This window comes from Dermacentor albipictus, unplaced genomic scaffold (genome assembly GCF_038994185.2).
Source record: "Dermacentor albipictus isolate Rhodes 1998 colony unplaced genomic scaffold, USDA_Dalb.pri_finalv2 scaffold_21, whole genome shotgun sequence".
NCBI classification, from domain to species: Eukaryota; Metazoa; Arthropoda; class Arachnida; order Ixodida; family Ixodidae; genus Dermacentor; species Dermacentor albipictus.
The window spans coordinates 4,017,201-4,035,584 of NW_027225575.1; the positions used below are offsets into that span (position 1 = coordinate 4,017,201).

The window sequence follows — 18,384 nt, forward strand, 5'->3', positions numbered from 1 at the left end:
TATTCTAACCTGTATATGTATAAGCTTAGATGATTGTCTGTAGTGTGGTCGTTGAGGCAAAAAATCTAGTGCAGGCACGTTTGTCACAGTGTGATTTCTATTGAACACTTTCAGGTGCCATGCCTACTGTGCAAGTTCAGACTGCCCTTGCAGCATGATTCAAAGATTGAAACATGCTGCTATTGTCACTTCCTTGTTTAGAAGACACTATGTGTTTCTTTTTTTTTTTAAAAGAAAGTTTTAGGCGTGGTCAGTCTGCAACCCGAAGTGGTGCAGATTTACTGTGGTAGCAGTAGTATCCTTTGAAATCTAAGGTAGATTTCATTGAAAGAAAATATGTAAATTATTCAGTTACTATATTCACGTATTTCAATGAAAGGAAATAAAACAAAGTAAACCTTGGTAGCAGAGACATGGGTTTCAGTAGCTCTTTGTTGTGAACACTGAGCATGCCATCTATCAGTATAAAGTGCTACCGAGCAATTGCTGGAAATTTATGTTGTCTAGCTAGAGGAAGTTTTTTTTTTTATAAGCTTGGTATGTGGTGGCCATGGTTGCCATTTACTTTATTATTGCTTGTGAGGAGGTGCTCGGCTGCTAGTGACTCTGCAACTGTGCAACGAACTTGGCAGAGGTTGGTCACTGATAGAGCGATGATTTAGGCAGCTGCAAAGTGACAGAACTTGTGGCATTGCTGAAAAAAAAAAATTAGGGCATCTGAAACAGCCTTAACTGTAAAAGCAAAAGGATAGAAAGTTGGGCGAGTTGGTACGGTAACATGATCTTAGATTGTAGCACGAAGGGACACGGACACAGTCTGTCTGCTTCTAGTCTGTGTCCATGTCCCTTTGCGCTACAATCCAAGATCAAGCCTTAACTGTATTAAGCCAAGTAGTGCAAGTTTTTGGGTGTGTACTAGTTGGTATGGCAGCATTTAACACTGCTTTCTAACGTGCACCATTGCTGTCTCAAGATGAAGGGACATGTACCAGCCGGTGTATGGCCCTGTAAAAAAACACCAGCTGCTCAGCACCAGTAATACAGTCGACTTTTATTACCACGGACCCTGGTAATCCGCCAAAATACGTCCATTTTATCCAAAGTCCGTAATATCCGAAATGTCTCCCATTTGAAACGTTCGTCGTGATGTCTAGCAACGTTGTTGCAAAGAATGAGTGACGAACGTCCAAAGCAAACAGAAAAAGTAGAAATTGCGTCCGAAAGGTGAAGCATCAATTGCAATAGCAAATTAAGCAAGATAACTGCAGCAACAGCAGCGAGCGAATTGACCTTTGTGCTGTCTCTCGCTTCAGTGCGAGCTAAACGTCGAAAGCACAGCACATACAAAGCTACCGGAACTGGGTGCACTTTATCCACATTGCAAATCGCTTTCAAGATGCGGTGCCCACGCGCGCGAGCATTTTGTCCACATTGTAATCGCTTTCAAGATACGGCGACTGTGCCGCAAGCAGCAGCTGCCGGAGTAAACCCCTCACCTCCCACCTCTGTACCTTGCACATGCAAAACGATGGCGCGTTTTCGCCCCGCCTTCCCTCAAGTGTGCGGTATTAAGCCATGATTGTCGGCTGACCATTGCCAGTCATTATGTTTTGTACGCCCGATTTTGAAAAAAATTGCTGCTAATTTCATCCGCTGTAGCCAATAGTCCGTTGCAGCATGGTCCCTTTAAAGCAAACTTCATTGCAATAATAAAATAGGTAGAACAAACTAAGGCTGAAATATGGTTCGTTATATCCGAAAGTATGTTGTACGTGGGTCCGTTGTAACGAGCATAGCCTGTATCACGTAAGTGCTCTTAATAGCTGTGCAAAAGTGTGCTGTGTGGCCTCACATGGCTGGGCACATATTGATGACAGCCAGACAGCTTGGCGGTGCATTGCTTTCCATTGCATGCCGCATGCTGCAGGTCTCTGTCTGAGGCCATGTCCGTGGAGAAGATTGCAGCCATCAAGGCCAAGCGCTTGGCAAAGAAGCGAGCCACCATTAAAGGAGACGATGACCTTGGCCTGGCTGACATGCAGGGCATCCTTGAATACGATGTGGATGTCACACGCGACATCCTCAGTCGTGAGCGGCAGTGGCGTACGCGGGCTACCGTGCTCCAGAGTGCTGCAAAGGTACGGCTCATCAAGCAGGTTTTTTCAAGCTCTTTCCGTAATGCAGGAGGCAGCCAACATTTGGTCAACGCCTCCATTCACATTCATTGTGCCATGGTTGTCGTAGCAAAAGGTGAAGAAAGTGCAGCAGAAAGTGGACATGCGAAACTTTACTTGCTTGCTGTCATCTGGTGAAAGGAAGTGCAGCTAGTAGCCTGAGGGGGCAGATCAGCTTGTCAGCAGCTTTCTGCCAGGTCTGCTTTAGCTCACCAACTTCATTGAAGATATGATGGTGTTACACACCGCTAGCGAGGTCCATCTGCAGTATCCAAAATTTATTTTGACTGCACACCTCCTGATGTTGGATTTCTGTGTAGTATAAATATAAATTGTTACTTGTTTACAAAGAAAAGGCTTAAGAGGAGTGGTACACATGCTGGACACATTTGCACAGCATCAAGCTTGAATTGGGTTGTCTACATCACTAGAGCCCCATTGATAATGACAGACAAAAAAAAAAGAAAAAAAAAACACAGGAAACCATCACAGTAGAATATCACCTGCTCACGAGTGTCTGTCATGGCATGTGCCTTGTCTGACGTACAAGGCACGTGTCTTGACAGGTGCATGCAGTTCGAAGTTCGGAATTGTTGATTAATTCCTTAGGGAGGACACACACATACACATGCAAAAAGCAGAAGTGGGGAGAAATTTCACCTATCACTGTTTTAGGACCTCTTCAATGATTTGCTGCTTACAGCAGTCATTTCCCTGGCCCAATGACTTCGTCCCATAATAAGATTTTACCCTAGTCCAGCTTGTGTTTGAGGAAACAATTTGAATTGTTCTGAAGGAGCACATCGTAATTTTGCAGCATGTAGTGTGTACTTTAATGCACACCTTACATCAACTGAAATTGTTTTCAGTATAGGAACCTTGTACAAGCATCGGAACCTTCGGTGAAAAGAGAAATAGCTACAGAAGATATGCTAGCTCAGTTAGAAAGGGGGGTTCATACAACTCCTTTAAAGCCCTTCAATTTAGAAAGAGAGTTTAAAGGGCTCTTAAAACTCCTTGAAAATAAATGTGCTCCTTGAATTCCTTGAAAACTGGCGTTGAAGGTGGATTTCGAACATTCAAATGAACAAACTCCACATAGAGAGTACAGCCAACGTTCGAGTTTTTAGACTTCCTAGAAGCTGCGATAGTGCTAGAAAAATCGGGCATTTCGAAAAAATGAATGCGTGCTTTTTTGCTGCCCCCAAGGGCTCAAATTGCCACAAGCATGTCCGAAATAGCTCTGAAGGCCTGCCAGTACACTTATTAGACCTATCGAGGCTCGAACTGTGACAGGAGACGGCGGGTGTAAGCTTGTATAATTAAGGAATAGTACATAGCAACACCCTGGTGGCTTGTGCCACCAGGGTGTTGCAGGGGAACAGCACAAAAAGACTCTATACTCTACAGGGCAACAGTGCGAAAAGAGGAAGGCCAAGAAGTGGAACACACACCAGTGCTGTGTGTTCTCCCCTTTTTTTCTTTTGTCTTTTCACGCTGTTCCTCTGTAAAAGAATACAGTCTATCCCACATATAACGGCCCCACTTAAGATGCACTTTTGCTTAAAACGAACAAGAGCCGTGCGACCGTCAAAATATACATTATTTTAATGACATAAAATCACACCTATTAGCCCCGAGAATGAACACGGGCGGCGCTGCGAGCGCCGCTCGCGTGACGTCAGGGCACGGACTCGCGCCTGTCGTCTGCTACAGTTCGGGCGTTGTCCGGGCGCTTTCTGCGGTGTTTTCGTTTGTTCGCCCTCGTTCTCTCTGCTTGTATACTTATGGTGGTCGTCTCAAATATATTTTTATGACGTCTTCCTTTGCGAACATTTATTCAAAGAGCTAATTTCTTAGACAACAATGCAGCTCTCGAAGACAACGCTACAGTGCCAGCCGAAGCGACGCAGACCAGCCCATTGCGAGTTTTTCATACGCGGATAGACAATCGCAAAAGCATGGCCTATAGGAATCCAATTATGATGCCATACCTGCCGCGGTGCAACAAGTATGTCACAAAGCTGGCTATATATGACTTCTGCAGCAGTCACGTTGATTTTATTCCGCTAAAACAGGTTTGCTCACGACGAGTAGTTCATGGTAGAATATCGAATTTTTGCATTTCCTCACAAAAACGCTCGGCAGTAGCACGGGGACTTAACTAATACTGGAGCTTAGATTCTACACGCCTCACTTGCTTCTTTACCTGCTTGTCAACATTAGGCGGTTCTTCACGTGTTTATTTTTTTAAGCGGTGGAAACTTGAAGTAAAGTTAATGAAGGCTTACAGCTATTTACAGAGTACAAATAGGAATGTACCAATATATATTCCCTTTTCCGTGCTACACGTTCAACTCACCTCTTTAGAGCGCGTTTGTTAATGATTAATAATGTATGTTATGTTCCTCTTTTTTTGTCTATGTTACCTAGTGTATATCATTTATTTATTTCAATGCCGTAGTGTGTTTTGCATTGTTATTGTGGAAATATTTCACTGTTCTTTCATATATTGTATAACTGCAATGTTTTATGGCCACTATATAAATGTAATTTATATGGCGCTTGATGTGTTACCCCATGCAGCCACATTGTACCTAAGGGGGTGAGGTTACCTCAAGCCAGGTCTGTGCGGCTTTTTTCCCTCATCCACCTCAATTTACCACTCCTCTGTACATGTGTGTGTGTAAATGAAAATTAATAAATCAAATCAAATCAAACTCACTTGAGAAATTTACTGGTGCTAGTTGCTTGAGGAATATACATGACGAATCTGTTTGGCGAACTGACACAGGCTGCTCGGCCCAATTTTTTTAGTGAAGCATGCCTGCTAGACCGCATAGCTGCAGCCAGAAAGAAGTCGAAGCGTCAACGACTAGTAGTATGGGACATATTCAAGATATCGAAATTCCCCCGGTGGAGGGTCAGAAATCAAGTGAAAGTATATGCAAAGCTTGTGGTGCTTTCTTTATGAATGTTTGCGATTGGATTGGAGCAAACTTAATTTAGCCTGCAAGGTTCTCTTTTATGTGCCGACGATGCGAATTGTTATCCATTTGTATAATTAAATAACGCTGGATCGAGACATCGTGAGACAGAAGGTGCTTGAATTTTCCTTTTGTAGGCAATCTAAGCTGCGGTGTAGTAGCTCGAGAATACTTTAGCCATTCCAGTTGGCGCTGTAAAAAAATGCTTTATGGTTTTAATTCGAAGTTGTAGTGAACTGATGGGTTTCGCGAACATAGCGTGCCTCGCCATACGGACAGTCATTTGCTACCGTTACGTGATCAGGGGTGTGCCATATTGTCGATAAAGGCTACTGAGGGCCACTATGAAACATTTCATCACTTTCAATTGAGTGGCTCTCGATCTTAACAACGAAACTTTTCTCTCAGGTGATTGCTACTATGGTGTTTGTGAATTAACTATGTAAATACTCTACATGACGCGCCGTCGTGTTAGCAGCCATGAGCAATTCGTTTTTTGGAGGCCTGTTTCAGAGGGGGATGAAAGTAGCAGCAAACTTTTTCATAAGAAATGCGTGCCTAACTATTTTTTTACGCAATAGTGAATGGCCATATTTGAATAGTACAACACACCAGAGTAATAGGAATCATGATGACAGCTTCGCTGGGCAGTGTCTTTCTAACATCGGATAACATGTTGACGCCAATTACCAAATTTTTCTTCCACGTAAAATGCAATGCCTTTCATAGCTAAATACTAAAGGAATGTTAAGTGTTTAGCGAAGCATCATACACAACTTCGCGTGTTGAATTTGCAGATATTCTTTCTTTAGTCAAAATTTACCGATAGACACGGCGCATATATGCATTGCAAAACCTAGTAGACCCCTTTAACGCTACTTAGCTTGCGATATCCAAGCCGCAAAGTTTCTCGACTCACACGCTTTTGAAGAAGAAACTGTGGTTAAGGTATGGCAGCTGAAAGAAGCCGACGTATTCTTCAATACGTACGGCTCGAGCCACTTATACCCCAAGCATACACGAAGGGAACGAGCGCGCGCGGCAGCCGAGCGAGCCGGAGCGAGCGGCGTCCTGGCCGTGACGTCACTCGCGAGAGGGCGCCACTCCTAATTCTCGCCGCTAATAACGAACGTCTTTGAGCCCTGCTGATCGGTTACAGTGAACGGACTGCGTAAACCCACCTGCATTTTTACAGTTGCTAGTAGGTACAGCGGGGTGTGGCATTTCTTGCTGCGCTCGACGTTTCTGTGCAGGCGCGAGTAAGAGCAGGTGCGAGAGAGCAAATCCAGAGGCCTTTGCTCCTTAAATATGTGACTCTGCCTAGGCACTACGGAGGAAGTTTCTTAGTGCGTGTTGCATGCGTTTGTCCCCTAGACATGCCGGCATTGTGTAGTGCGGTCGAGTTTGTTTACGCTCCACTGCTGGCTGCCCGCGCGGTGAGGCAGTGGGCACAGATGCCTCATTTGGTGATCGCTGTGTCTGAAGGGGTCGCAACGATAGATTGCATTTTTACAAGCACTGCTCCAGGAGGGCGCATGTAACCGGCAAACGGAGGCCTCAGCCTCAGGAGAGCACCTGAGGTTATAATAAAGCAGGCGGCGCAAGATCTCCAGGGCACCCGAGGGGTAGCAAGGGGGTCAAAGCTGGAAGCAGAGCAGCCCGTGTGTTGGGGCCGCGCAGGCCTCGGCGCGCCTCAACCCGCGGACCAGTCCGGGTTCTAGCTTTGGTGTCCCCGTTGCCGCTTTGGTTTCCTGGAGGCGCCGCCAATAATGTGAAATAATGACATGGTTCAAATAGTAAAAAACACGATTGAATAAAGATACTTGTGTCCAGCCGCCAACTTGGGATGCTAAGTTCAGCACTACCACACCCTGCGACTTCTGCAACACCTGTCAGAACTTTGCCTCTGAAGGTACATCGGACAGACTTTGCATGAGCGCCGCAGGTGTGAGACGGTGTCCGATGCAGTGGGTCGGGCGTCAGTGCCCGCTGCTTCACTTATCTTACTGCGCCGGCAGCCAGCATCCGAGCGCAAACAAACTCGACCCCAGTTCGCAGTGCCGGCATGCCTAGGAACAAACGCCTACAACACGCACTGAGAAACCTCTTCAGTAGTGCCTAGGCAGTCATATATTCAAGGAGGGAAAGCCCCCAGATTTTCTCTCACGCCTGCTCCTACCCGTGCCTGCGCACAAACTGCTGGCGATCCCTCAAATGAACGTCTCGTAGCCTTTCCACACTAGTCTCCATGTTTCCTCGCTTCCGTGCTTCGCTATAGTTGGCCCCGAGTTGTAATTCAAGATGGCAGACAGGAATGCCCCCTGCCGGCAGCAGTTGCGAAACGAAGAGCACTGAACATGGCAATGAAGTGAGCAATTTTGAAGGAAATGCCTCAAGGTGCTGAAACTACGTATCTTTTCTTCCCTGCTTTGTTCTACATAGTTGGGCCCGAGTTGTAATTCAGGCTGGCAGACAGGAATGCTGTGCCTGCAGTGGTCTTGAAACGAAAAGCGCTGAAGATGGCAATGAAGTGAGCAATTTTGAAGGTGGTGTCTCAAGGTGCTAAAACTGCGAGTGGTGAAGTACAGCATGTCTAAATCAACCATCACAACGATTCTAAAGAGCAAGGAAAAGATGGCCAGCTCTGCTCCTGACTCTACGAACAGAAAGCGCCTGCGTAAGGCCACCTATGAGGACGTAGAGGACGTGCTACTTAAGTGGTTCGCCAACGCACAGGCTCGCAACATTCCGATAAGTGGTCCAATGACGCTGGGTAAAACCAAAAACATTGCGTTCCCTACTAGATTTTCCCGACATATGCTCAGGCACTGGCTGGCTACACCGATTCATAATGTGGCTATGGAATTGTTTTTAAATCGATTGTTGGCGAGGTGGCTTCGGTAAGCAACCAAGATGTTGCCATTTGGCTTCTAAGAAACCGAGCCATTACTGCAAGCTCCACGGAGCAGGACATGTATAACACAGACGAACCGGCATTATTTTATCAGATGCTTCCGGACAAGACAAACGCCATGAAAGCCGACTCGTCTGTTGGCGGTAAACACAGTAAAGTGCATGTTACAGTACTTCTGTGCACTAATATGGATGGCAGTGGTCGGCACGTGCCCTTTGTAATTGGAAAATCAAATAAGATCTGTTTGCTTTCAGAGCTGTGTACCTGTGCACTACAGGCAGAATATTAAGGCTAGGATGACGCACAATTTATTCGCAGAGTGGCTGGGCAAGTTTGACCACGACATGCAGAGGCAAGGAAGGCACGTGCTGCTCGTGCTCGACAACTGTTCAGCGCACTATGTGCGATCTTCTCTGACAGCAGTTACTGTACTTTTCCTGCCGCCCAATACCACTTTGAAAGTGCAGTCGCTTGACTTGGGCATAATACGCACATGGGTTGTTGAGATAACTTTGTTATTTCTTTATCAAATGTGATAAAACCATTCGCTCATTCAATGTTTTAAATATTGTCACGTGGTGGTGACATTGAAGAACACAGTAGGAATACTGTGAAAGACAAAACTAACTTTTAGTGGGCGAACCTGTGCCCACAAGAACAGGCTACATTTATGGCGCAACGATAGCGACGAACACGGTCGGCGATCGTTGAAAATCTGATGAGCGGTCAAGCGCATCGGCTTTTATACATCAGTCGTCGAATGTTCCAGAGTAATCGCTGGGACTCGCGTGCCTTCCACAAAGTTCTACATTATTCGCGTTGTGCTCACATGTAAACAGATTACACAAGGTTCGGTCACAGACAGCAGATGGAACCATCGATAACATTCCAGAAACTTCCAATACATGCAGGTGCGTCCTGCACTGTGCGATAACACTTGTTAGGTGGTGAAACGTGTCGCCTGATAAAGACGAGTACATGTGTCAGTACCCCCCTCTTAAAAAGCATCGACCCGATGCTGCAAACAAACGAAAGTAATAAAGAAAAGCGCTCGTAGCAAAAAAAACAACAAAATAAGGAAGTTCGTCAGCGTCTGTAAAAGGGTTTAAGACGCACCACGTGGACCACTTCAGATCGTGCGCGGCGCCGCTGTGAATGCGAAATGCCGTCTGGCACGACCTCATAGTCCAGTGTGCAAATATGTCGGATGACCTTGTACGGTCCGAAATAGCGTCGCTATAGTTTCTCACCTGGTCCTCGTCGGCGTATCGGGGTCCATACCCAAACACTGTCGCCGGGCTGGTACTCGATGAAGCATCGTCGGATGTTGTAGTGTCGGCTGTCGGTACTGTTGCAGTGGGTGGCAGAGTAACGGAGACGATCCAAGAGCACGTATCGCACTGTTTTATTTCAGTGACAGCGAACTATATATATAGGCTGCTTGCCTATGACGTAACATAAAAAGAACGAATCATGTTTGACACGTGTGGCACAGCACTTCATATCACTTCTCCCTTTCTTTTAAAACTGAAGTCTTTGCACGGGTCTTCGTTGTCGGGTAGACCTCTGTAAGACCGGCGGACTTGGGGAACAGAGAGCCTGGTCAGCTGGGAGGGACGTTGGAGGTGTTGTCGAAGGAACAGGCGCAGCGCCAGTTGCTTCTGGAGTGGCCAGGCTGCACCGGCCTTCTGGCGTTGACGTGGGCCGATTCTTGTTGTCCGGGCTGGGTTGAAGCGAGTCGGGAGCGTCTGCTTTTGGGGTCATGGGTGACGCAGGCACGCGACGGAAAATTTGGTCGATGTGACGTCTGGCTAGGCCATCTGGAGTGTCGACCGTTACAAGGCGTGAACCCTCTGTGCTCTTGACGATGCTTGGACGCCAACGCTTCCCTTGGCCAAAGTTGTGCACCCACACCTGGTCGTCGGACTGGAACCTGGGAGGCTGCGAGTAAGTTCGAGGTAGAGACGGGACGCAAGTATCCAAGCGCGAACGAATTTGGTAGTTCAGCAGCATCTCTGAAGGAGACTTGCCGCACGGTAGTGGGGTACGTCGATAGCCTAGGAGCACTCGCGCTAGTTTTGTTTCGAGATCGTTCACCATCGAGTGCTTAAGAAGGCCATCCTTTATTGTGCGGACCGCACGCTCTGCCAGACCATTAGATTGTGGATGGTACGGTGCACTATGTAGATGAGTTATGTTGTTGACAGTCATGAACTGGGAAAACTGCTGACTTGCAAACTGAGGCCCGTTATCTGATACAACTGTTTGCGGCAAGCCAAAACGCGCAAACAATTCTCGAAGCCGCGCGATTGTGACTTCTGTGGTCGCCGACTTGACGGGAAGTGCCTCAATCCATTTAGTATGCGAGTCGACGACTATCAGCAGCATGTGTCCCTCTATCGGTCCGGCGTAATCAATGTGAAGCCTTGACCATTTGGTTCCCGTTTCTGGCCAACAGATAGGAACCTGTCGATGGGGCATTGGCCGAGCTTGTACACATGAGATGCACGAACGTGCAAGGCGTTCGATCTCACCATCCAACCCAGGCCACCAGAACAGCGTCCGAGCCAGTCTTTTCATCGCAGATGCACCCTGGTGTGACCGATGTAGCTCAGTGAGCATGGAGACTCGCGCTTTGCGGGGTACGACGATGCGATGACCCCAGTAGAGCAGGCCTTCTACGCTTGACAGTTCCAGTCTTCTGCAAAAATAAGGTTGAAGGTGATTGTGATACGGTGACAAGCGTTTAGGCCATCCATTCAGTACAAAGTGCTGCACAATGCTAAGGTTTTTATCGCCGTTCGTCAGCGCCCGTATGGCACCCGCTGGCACGAACGAGCTGTCAAGGGTCTCTGTAGACAACACGTATTCTGGTGAGGTGCCGGATCGACAAACGTCTGTTATCGGCACGGGCAAGCGGCTGAGTGCGTCTGCGTTGACGTTTTCCTTGCCGGCCTTGTACTCTATGCGGTAGTTATATTGGCTTAGAAACAGAGCCCATCTCTGAATACGTGCCGACGCCATTGGGGGCACAGGTCGATCTTCTCGTAGAAGTCCCACCAGTGGTTGGTGGTCCGTGACCAATACAAACTCGCGGCCCAGCAGGTAGTCTCGAAACTGTTACTCCGAATGCCAGTGCGAGCGCTTCCTTCTCGAGCTGAGAATAATTATTTTCGGCGTGTGTTAACGTGCGGGAACGGAAGGCAATGGGCTTATCCACTTTTCCAATTCGGTGCGAGATTACGGCACCTAAACCCGAAGGTGACGCATCGCATTCCAAGCGCACTGGTTGACTGGGATCGAAATACGTCAGAACAGGCGAACTCGGAAGTGTTTGTTTAGCCTTGCGATACGAATTTCCCTGCGCTGTTCCCCAGTGCCATTTACGCTCTTTTTCAAGCAGAAGATACAACGGGGCCAGCATCGTTGACATGTGTGGCAAAAACCGGTGATAATAAGTCAACAGACCCAAAAACGAGCGCAGTTCGCTCACATTCGTAGGCCGTGGCGAGTCGCGTATTGCTGCCAGGTTCTTTTCAAGCGGATGCAAGCCGTCTTTGTCAATGCGATGGCCCAGGTAGACGATTGAGTCTTTGTGAAAATGGCATTTTTCGGCCTTCAGCTTGATACCATTTTCTTGAAGCCTGTGCAAAATGTCCCGAAGCACTGAGCCATTATCGTCTTGACGTTCCGCTATCAATACATCGTCCAAATACACCTGCACGGTTGGAAGACTGGCCAGGACCGTTTCCATGCGCCGCTGAAAAATCGCGGGAGCTGAGGCAACTCCAAACGGAAGACGGTTATAGCAGAACACTCCCTTGTGAGTGTTTATCACGGCCAACTTCCTCGCCTCCTCATCCAATAGGAGTTGGTTATAGGCATCCTTAAGGTCCAGTGTTACTGAAAAATGATCCCCCACGTACCGACGCGAAAATGTCTTCAATGTTTGGTAAAGGGTACTGCTCAGTTATGCACGCAGCATTGATTGTGGTTTTGAAATCGCCACAGATGCGAAGGGAACCGTCTTTCTTGAGTACTGGTACGATTGGCGCCGCCCACTCAGAATGTGCTATGGGCGACAATATGCCTTGCTCTACAAAACGGTCCAGCTCAGTTTCCACTTTTTCATGAAGAGCATAAGGAATTGACCGCGCCTTGTGGAACTTCGGTTGGGCGCCTTCTCGAATGTGGAATTTCACAGGTGGCCCCTGAATGTTTCCAAGTCCTGGCTCAAAAAGGGCAGGAAACTCGGTCCTGAGGCTGTCGGGATCTGCTGACGTCGATTGAACCGTAGCGAGAAACCCAGACGGCAAAAGCGAGAACGCTTAGATTAAGTCCCTTCCACAAAGGCTGGGACTCGAGCAGCCTGTAACTATCAATGTGGCAGGCACAGTCTTCTCCGCAAAATGGGCTTCAAGGTGCTGTTCACCGACAATGGGTAGCTTGCCCAAGTAACAGCTGAGCGTGCATTTGCATTTCGATAAGCGTGGCCAAGTCAGACGGTGCTTTAGATACACCTCCTGCGGAATGATAGAAAACGGTGATCCGGTGTCAATAATCATGTTCAAGGGCACACCACCCCAGCGGATAACTCTGCGGAACGCCTGGAGCGAAGATTTCTTTTCCCGTGATTCCTGCAATGTGAAGACTGATGAAATATCGCCTTCCTTCGTTTCGGACACAGCGCTCTCATAATGAACTGCGTTAGCGACGCCATCGCGCCTACGACCAGCCCGGAGCCCCGACTGGGACTGGCATTTTCTTGCGAAATGACCAGTCTTCCGACAGTGAAAACACTGCTCCTTTTTGTGCGGACAGTCGCTTGCTTCGTGATCGTAGTTTCCGCAGCGTGCGCACTCAGTATGGCTTTGCTTATCTTTGGTGAAGGTCTGATATCGGCGCGATTTACTCGCTACAGTGCACACCGCTGCCTCATTATCAGGTCTAGTCATGGCGCTTACTTCTAGTGCGGCTGTCTCTGCCGCTATGGCAATCGTTTCAGCTTGGGCAAGTGTGAGCTCAGTTTTTTCAAGCAGCGTCTGCTGCACCGCCCACTTTCGGATGCCACAAACAATGCGGTCCCGTAACATACGGTCCAAACTAGTGCCGAAGTGACAATTATCCGCAAGCTTGCATAGCTCGACAACATAGTCCCAGACAGATTCGCTTGCAGACTGATCCCTTGTAAGGAACTTGTAACTTGCGGCAACCTCATTAGTCTTCGGCGCATAGTGGTTATTTAGAATGGTAAGTGCGTCCTTGTAACTCAGGCTATTTACTTTCTGGGGGGCGCAGTGTCCAGCAAGAACGCCTACCGTCTTCGTTGACAGTGTCGAAACCAAGAGTGCCCTTTTCTTATCATCTGTCTTAATATCACTTGCTTCAAAAAATGCCTCCAGTCGAGTCAAGTAAATATCCCACTTATCTTGATTTTCGTCGAAACATGGGGTACCGAGGTTCGTAGCCAGCGCCATGACCGCCGATGCTCCGTAGACTCGATTGCTTCCAGTACCCAGCAGGACTCCCAGCGCTACCAAGACGCCGCTATTCGTGGCGGGGGCTCCGCGGGGTGGTCATCTTCGTCGCCACTGTTGCAGCGGGTGGCAGAGTAACGGAGACGATCCAAGAGCATGTACCGCACTGTTTTATTTCAGTGACAGCGAACTATATATATAGGCTGCTTGCCTATGACGTAACATAAAAAGAACGAACCATGTTTGACAAGTGTGACACAGCACTTCATATCAGGTACGCTGCTGGTTCTTGATTCGTAGGTGGGCGAGCTCTGCTGTAAAAGCCATTCCTCTGTCGTTGATGACAACTTCTGGGGCACCATGTCGCAGCAGGATGTTCTCGCCGAAAAATTTCGCCACTTGGGCTGCGCTGCCTTTTGGTAGAGCTTTAGTTTCAGCGACGCAGGTGAGATAGTCCGTTGCCACGACGATCCACCTATTCCTGGATGTTGACTTCGGAAATGGCCCCAACAAATTCATCCCAATCTGCTGGAATGGTCGGCGAGGAGGTTCGATCGGCTGTAGTAATCCTGCTGGCCTTGTCAGTAGTGTCTTGCGTCGCTGACAGTCTCGGCATGTCTTGATGTAACGGGAAACGTGGGCAGTCAGACGCGGCCAGTAATACCTTTCCTGTATCCTCGACAGCGTCAGGGAGAATCCGAGGTGCCTAGCGGTTGGAGCGTCATGTAGGGCGTGCAGTACTTCTGGACGCAGCGCTGACGGTACAACAAGAAGGTAGCTGGCGCGGACTGGTGAGAAGTTCTTCACAAGCAGGTTGTTTTGTAGCGTGAACGAAGACAACCCATGCTTAAATGCCCTAGGGACAACGTCGATGTTCCCTTCCAAATACTCGACGAGGCCTTTTAGCTCCGGGTCTGCTCGCTGCTGTTTAGTGAAGTCTTCCGTGCTTATTATTCCAAGGAAGGCATCGTCGTCTTCGTCGTCTTGCGGCGGGGGATCGATGGGGGCGTGTGATAGGCAGTCGGCGTCGGAGTGTTTTCGTCTGGACTTGTAGATTACCGTGACATCATATTCTTGCAGTCTGAGGCCCCACTGTGCCAGCCGTCCAGAAGGGTCCTTTAAGTTAGCTAGCCAACACAACGCGTGATGGTCACTGACAACTTTGAACGGCCTGCCAAAGAGGTAAGGGCGGAATATTGCATTAGCCGAAATGATGGCGAGGCATTCCTTTTCAGTCGTAGAATAATTGCCTTCCGCTTTTTACAACGACTGGCTAGCATAAGATATCACCCATTCAAGATTGTCTTTCCTCTGGACTAGGACGGCACCGAGGCCTAGGCTGCTGGCATCAGTGTAGATTTCGGTATCGGCATCCTCGTCGAAGTGTGCAAGTACCGGCAGCGACTGCATGCATCGTTTGAGTTCTTGAAATGCGTCGGTCTGCGGTGTTTCCCACTTGAACTCGACATCACATTTGGCTAGATGTGTTAGCGGCTCCGCGATGCGTGAAAAGTCCCTGACAAAGGGCCTATAGTAGGCACACATGCCGAGGAATCTGCGCACTGCCTTCTTGTCGATTGGCTGCGGGCACTTTGCGATGGCAGTTGTCTTCTGCGGGTCGGGGCGTACTCAAGATTTGCTGATGACATGGCCTAGGAATAGAAGCTCATCTTAAGCGAAGTGGCACTTTTCCGGCTTCAGAGTGAGCCCTGATGACTTGATGGCCTCTAATACTGTCGCAAGCTGCCTAAGGTGATCGTTGAAATTTCCCGCAAAGACAACGTCATCCAAGTAAACAAGACTCGTCTGCCACTTCAATCCTGTTAACACCTTTTCCATGACGCGCTGAAACGTTGCAGGTGCCGAGCACAGTCCGAATGACATGACCTTGAACTCGTAGAGGCCGTCTGGCGTGATGAAGGCGGTCTTTTCGTGATCCCTTTCGTTGACTTCTATTTGCCAGTAGCCAGTCTTGAGGTCCATCGAGGAGAAGTATTTAGCATTGCAGAGTCGATCCAATGCGTCGTCTATCCGTGGAAGGGGCTGCATGTCCTTCTTCGTGATCTTGTTCAGTCGACGATAATCGACGCAGAAGCGCAGGGCTCCGTGCTTTTTTTTCACCAGGACTACACGAGATGCCCATGAGCTTTTCGACGGCTGGATGATGTCGTCGCGCAGCATTTCGTCGACTTGTTGCCTAATAGCTTCACATTCTCACGTCGAAACTCGGTAAGGGCTCTGGCGGAGTGGTCGAGCGCACTCTTCGGTTATTATGCGATGCTTTGCAACTGGTGTTTGTCGAACCCTCGATGACATCGAAAAGCAGTCTTTGTATTGTCAGAGAAGACTTTTTATCTGTTGCTGCTTACTCACAGGAAGACTTGGATTCACGTCGAAGTCTGGTCTGGGGACTATGCTCATCGGGGTAGATGCAACAGAATCAGAGAGGACAAAGGCATTGCTGGTTTCCATAATTTTCTTGATGTACGCGATTGTTGTGCCCTTGTTGATGTGCTTGAACTCTTGGCTGAAGTTGGTTAGCATAAATTCCGCTTTCTCTTCGTGGAATTGAGCGATCCCTCTTGCGACGCAAATTTCACAGTCGAACAGTAGATGTTGGTCGCCCTCGATGACGTCTTCTACGTCAGCGGGTGTTTCAGCGCCGACGGAAATAATAATGCTAGAGTGCGGCGGGATGCTCACTTGATCTTCGAGCACACTCAAGGCGTGGTGACTACGAGCGCTCTCCGGCGGTATCGCTTGATCTTCCGATAGCATTATCGATTTTGGCTTCAGGTCTATGATTGCGCCACCGATCTTATTGCATATTGCATGATCTTATTTTGCATATACGTACTAGTAGTTGTAGAGATAATTAATAAAACCTTCTATTGTTTGTTGAAACAATTAAAATTTACCTGCTAAAGGGAAAGTTGCAAACAACATATGGTTAAATGCTAAAGTGCATAAGGATAGCAACGCTGGAGGCAGATTCGAAATTGAACAATTATTTGTCATTTTACAGCCCTTTGAAGTTCTATGTTCACAGTATCAGTAATAAGAGCAAATGTAATTGTAAATAAAAAAATTTGGAGCTGAAAATAAAAAAAAAAGAATCTGCTCTAAGCATTGCATTCTCAATACATTTAACTTTGTGCTGCAAAAGAAATAATAGCTCTAGCTGTCATATATCCAAAGATAGTGATACAGCAAACAAGCAAATGACCAAAAGCCATGTATGAGAAAAATGAGAAAAAAGAAAAACCTTGCTCATTCATTGCTATTTACATATTTGCATTCAGAATCGACTCGTAAGCCTTGTAGTAATCTGCTTGCAGCACTTCAAGCTTAATGCGTTTAGCTTCATATATATAAAAAAATTACTGGTGTATTAATGTTGCCACAAACAGGCGAGAGAAAAATTTGTAATGCGAAAAAACACAGCTTGATTTATTCAGGAATATAATGAAGTATTTACATGATACCAGTTAACTGGCTAATATGCCTCTACCATGTGCCCCAGGATGTATGCCCTAGTGTGAAACGTTTGTTACCGGAAAAAAAAAATGTCATTTGCCGATTGCTGGTACTGTGCATTTCGTGTGCAACGAAATTGTTCACGAGGAATGGGTTGCACGTTCAGTTGACGCATCACCACTGCAGATCGCGCACGAGATGAATATCTTCAATTGGCAAAAAAAAAAAGGAAATGATTTAATGTTGTTTGCCAATTAACGGTGCTCCGCATTTCGTAGACAGTGAGAGTTGGTGCACATTTGGCTGCTGCGCACGTGCGGCGCACCCCACGCCGACGCGGCATCGCCGCAGATTGCACACAATATGATTATCTCTGTAGGGAGACCGCAGTCACGTTCACCTTTGCCCGCTGCCACACCGCAACTTGCGTTTTATACAAAACGGCAGGGAATCGCGGCCTACGATAACGAAGCGCGTCTACCACGCATCCGAGCCAGCCGCGGCTGCAACAGCGTGAGCGAGAAAATCTGATTTTCGCTTGTTAGCCGGCGTTGAAGCAAAGTCTTGCAGTTTTTCTTGTGCCTTCTTCACTTTCTCGAAATCATCGGGTTGCATTAGTAGTGCTGGAATGCTGCATGAACACCGGTTGCTGCCAAAAGCGCTGTTGTCTGCTAAGCCTCCGGCGGGGCTCGGCACGGGTAGCAAACTAGCAAAAAAGAGGTGAGGCGTCCAGACAAGAGTAGAGAAGTGGACAACACGAACGCCGACTATCAACTGAAGGGAGCACTGAGGAAAAAAAGAAAGAAGTTTATTTTACCACATAAGTACACTGATGTATACAAAGCGGTAGGGATGGCAGGATAAAAGCTGCATAATGGCAGCTTGACTAGTCCCACCTCCCCGTGAACAACAGGTAGCAACATGGCAAGATATTCAATTGTACATACTTGTGGCAAGGTTAATATATACATATTCACAGACACATATATATACGCACACTTATATATACACACATATATATCGTACTGTAAAATAGAGAGCAGTGGGGCTGTGGCTAGGAGAGAGACAACGACGACGAGAAAGAACAACCTTGTTTCGGTGCTCGGTCGGCTACACTACCTCTCGCTGCTCCAACGTTCTAGCCGCGAACGCTTACTGCCCAAAGTGCTTCGCGACATTTGGTGGAAGGTGCTGGACTTATTGCCAACCTGGAACTCCGAAGCCGGACGATCCCTGTCACATCTCCCATGCCTGAGGAGACTAGCCCTACCGCGCCACCCATGGCACCACCTCCAGTCGTCTGTCCTGGTGCGCCACGCCAACGGGATCCTCCCATATTCAATGGAACTGACGAT

General features: G+C 47.8%; 1 protein-coding gene across 1 annotated transcript in view; it reads left to right on the plus strand.

Annotated features, from left to right (window-relative positions):
• Positions 1 to 18,384, plus strand: part of LOC135918732 (parafibromin-like) — a 232,335-nt gene that overhangs the window by 41,180 nt on the left and 172,771 nt on the right. The window contains exon 7 of the mRNA XM_065452378.2: positions 1,928 to 2,138. Within this exon, the coding sequence (XP_065308450.1) occupies positions 1,928 to 2,138 (211 nt within the window). The remainder of the gene's footprint in view (positions 1 to 1,927; positions 2,139 to 18,384) is intronic.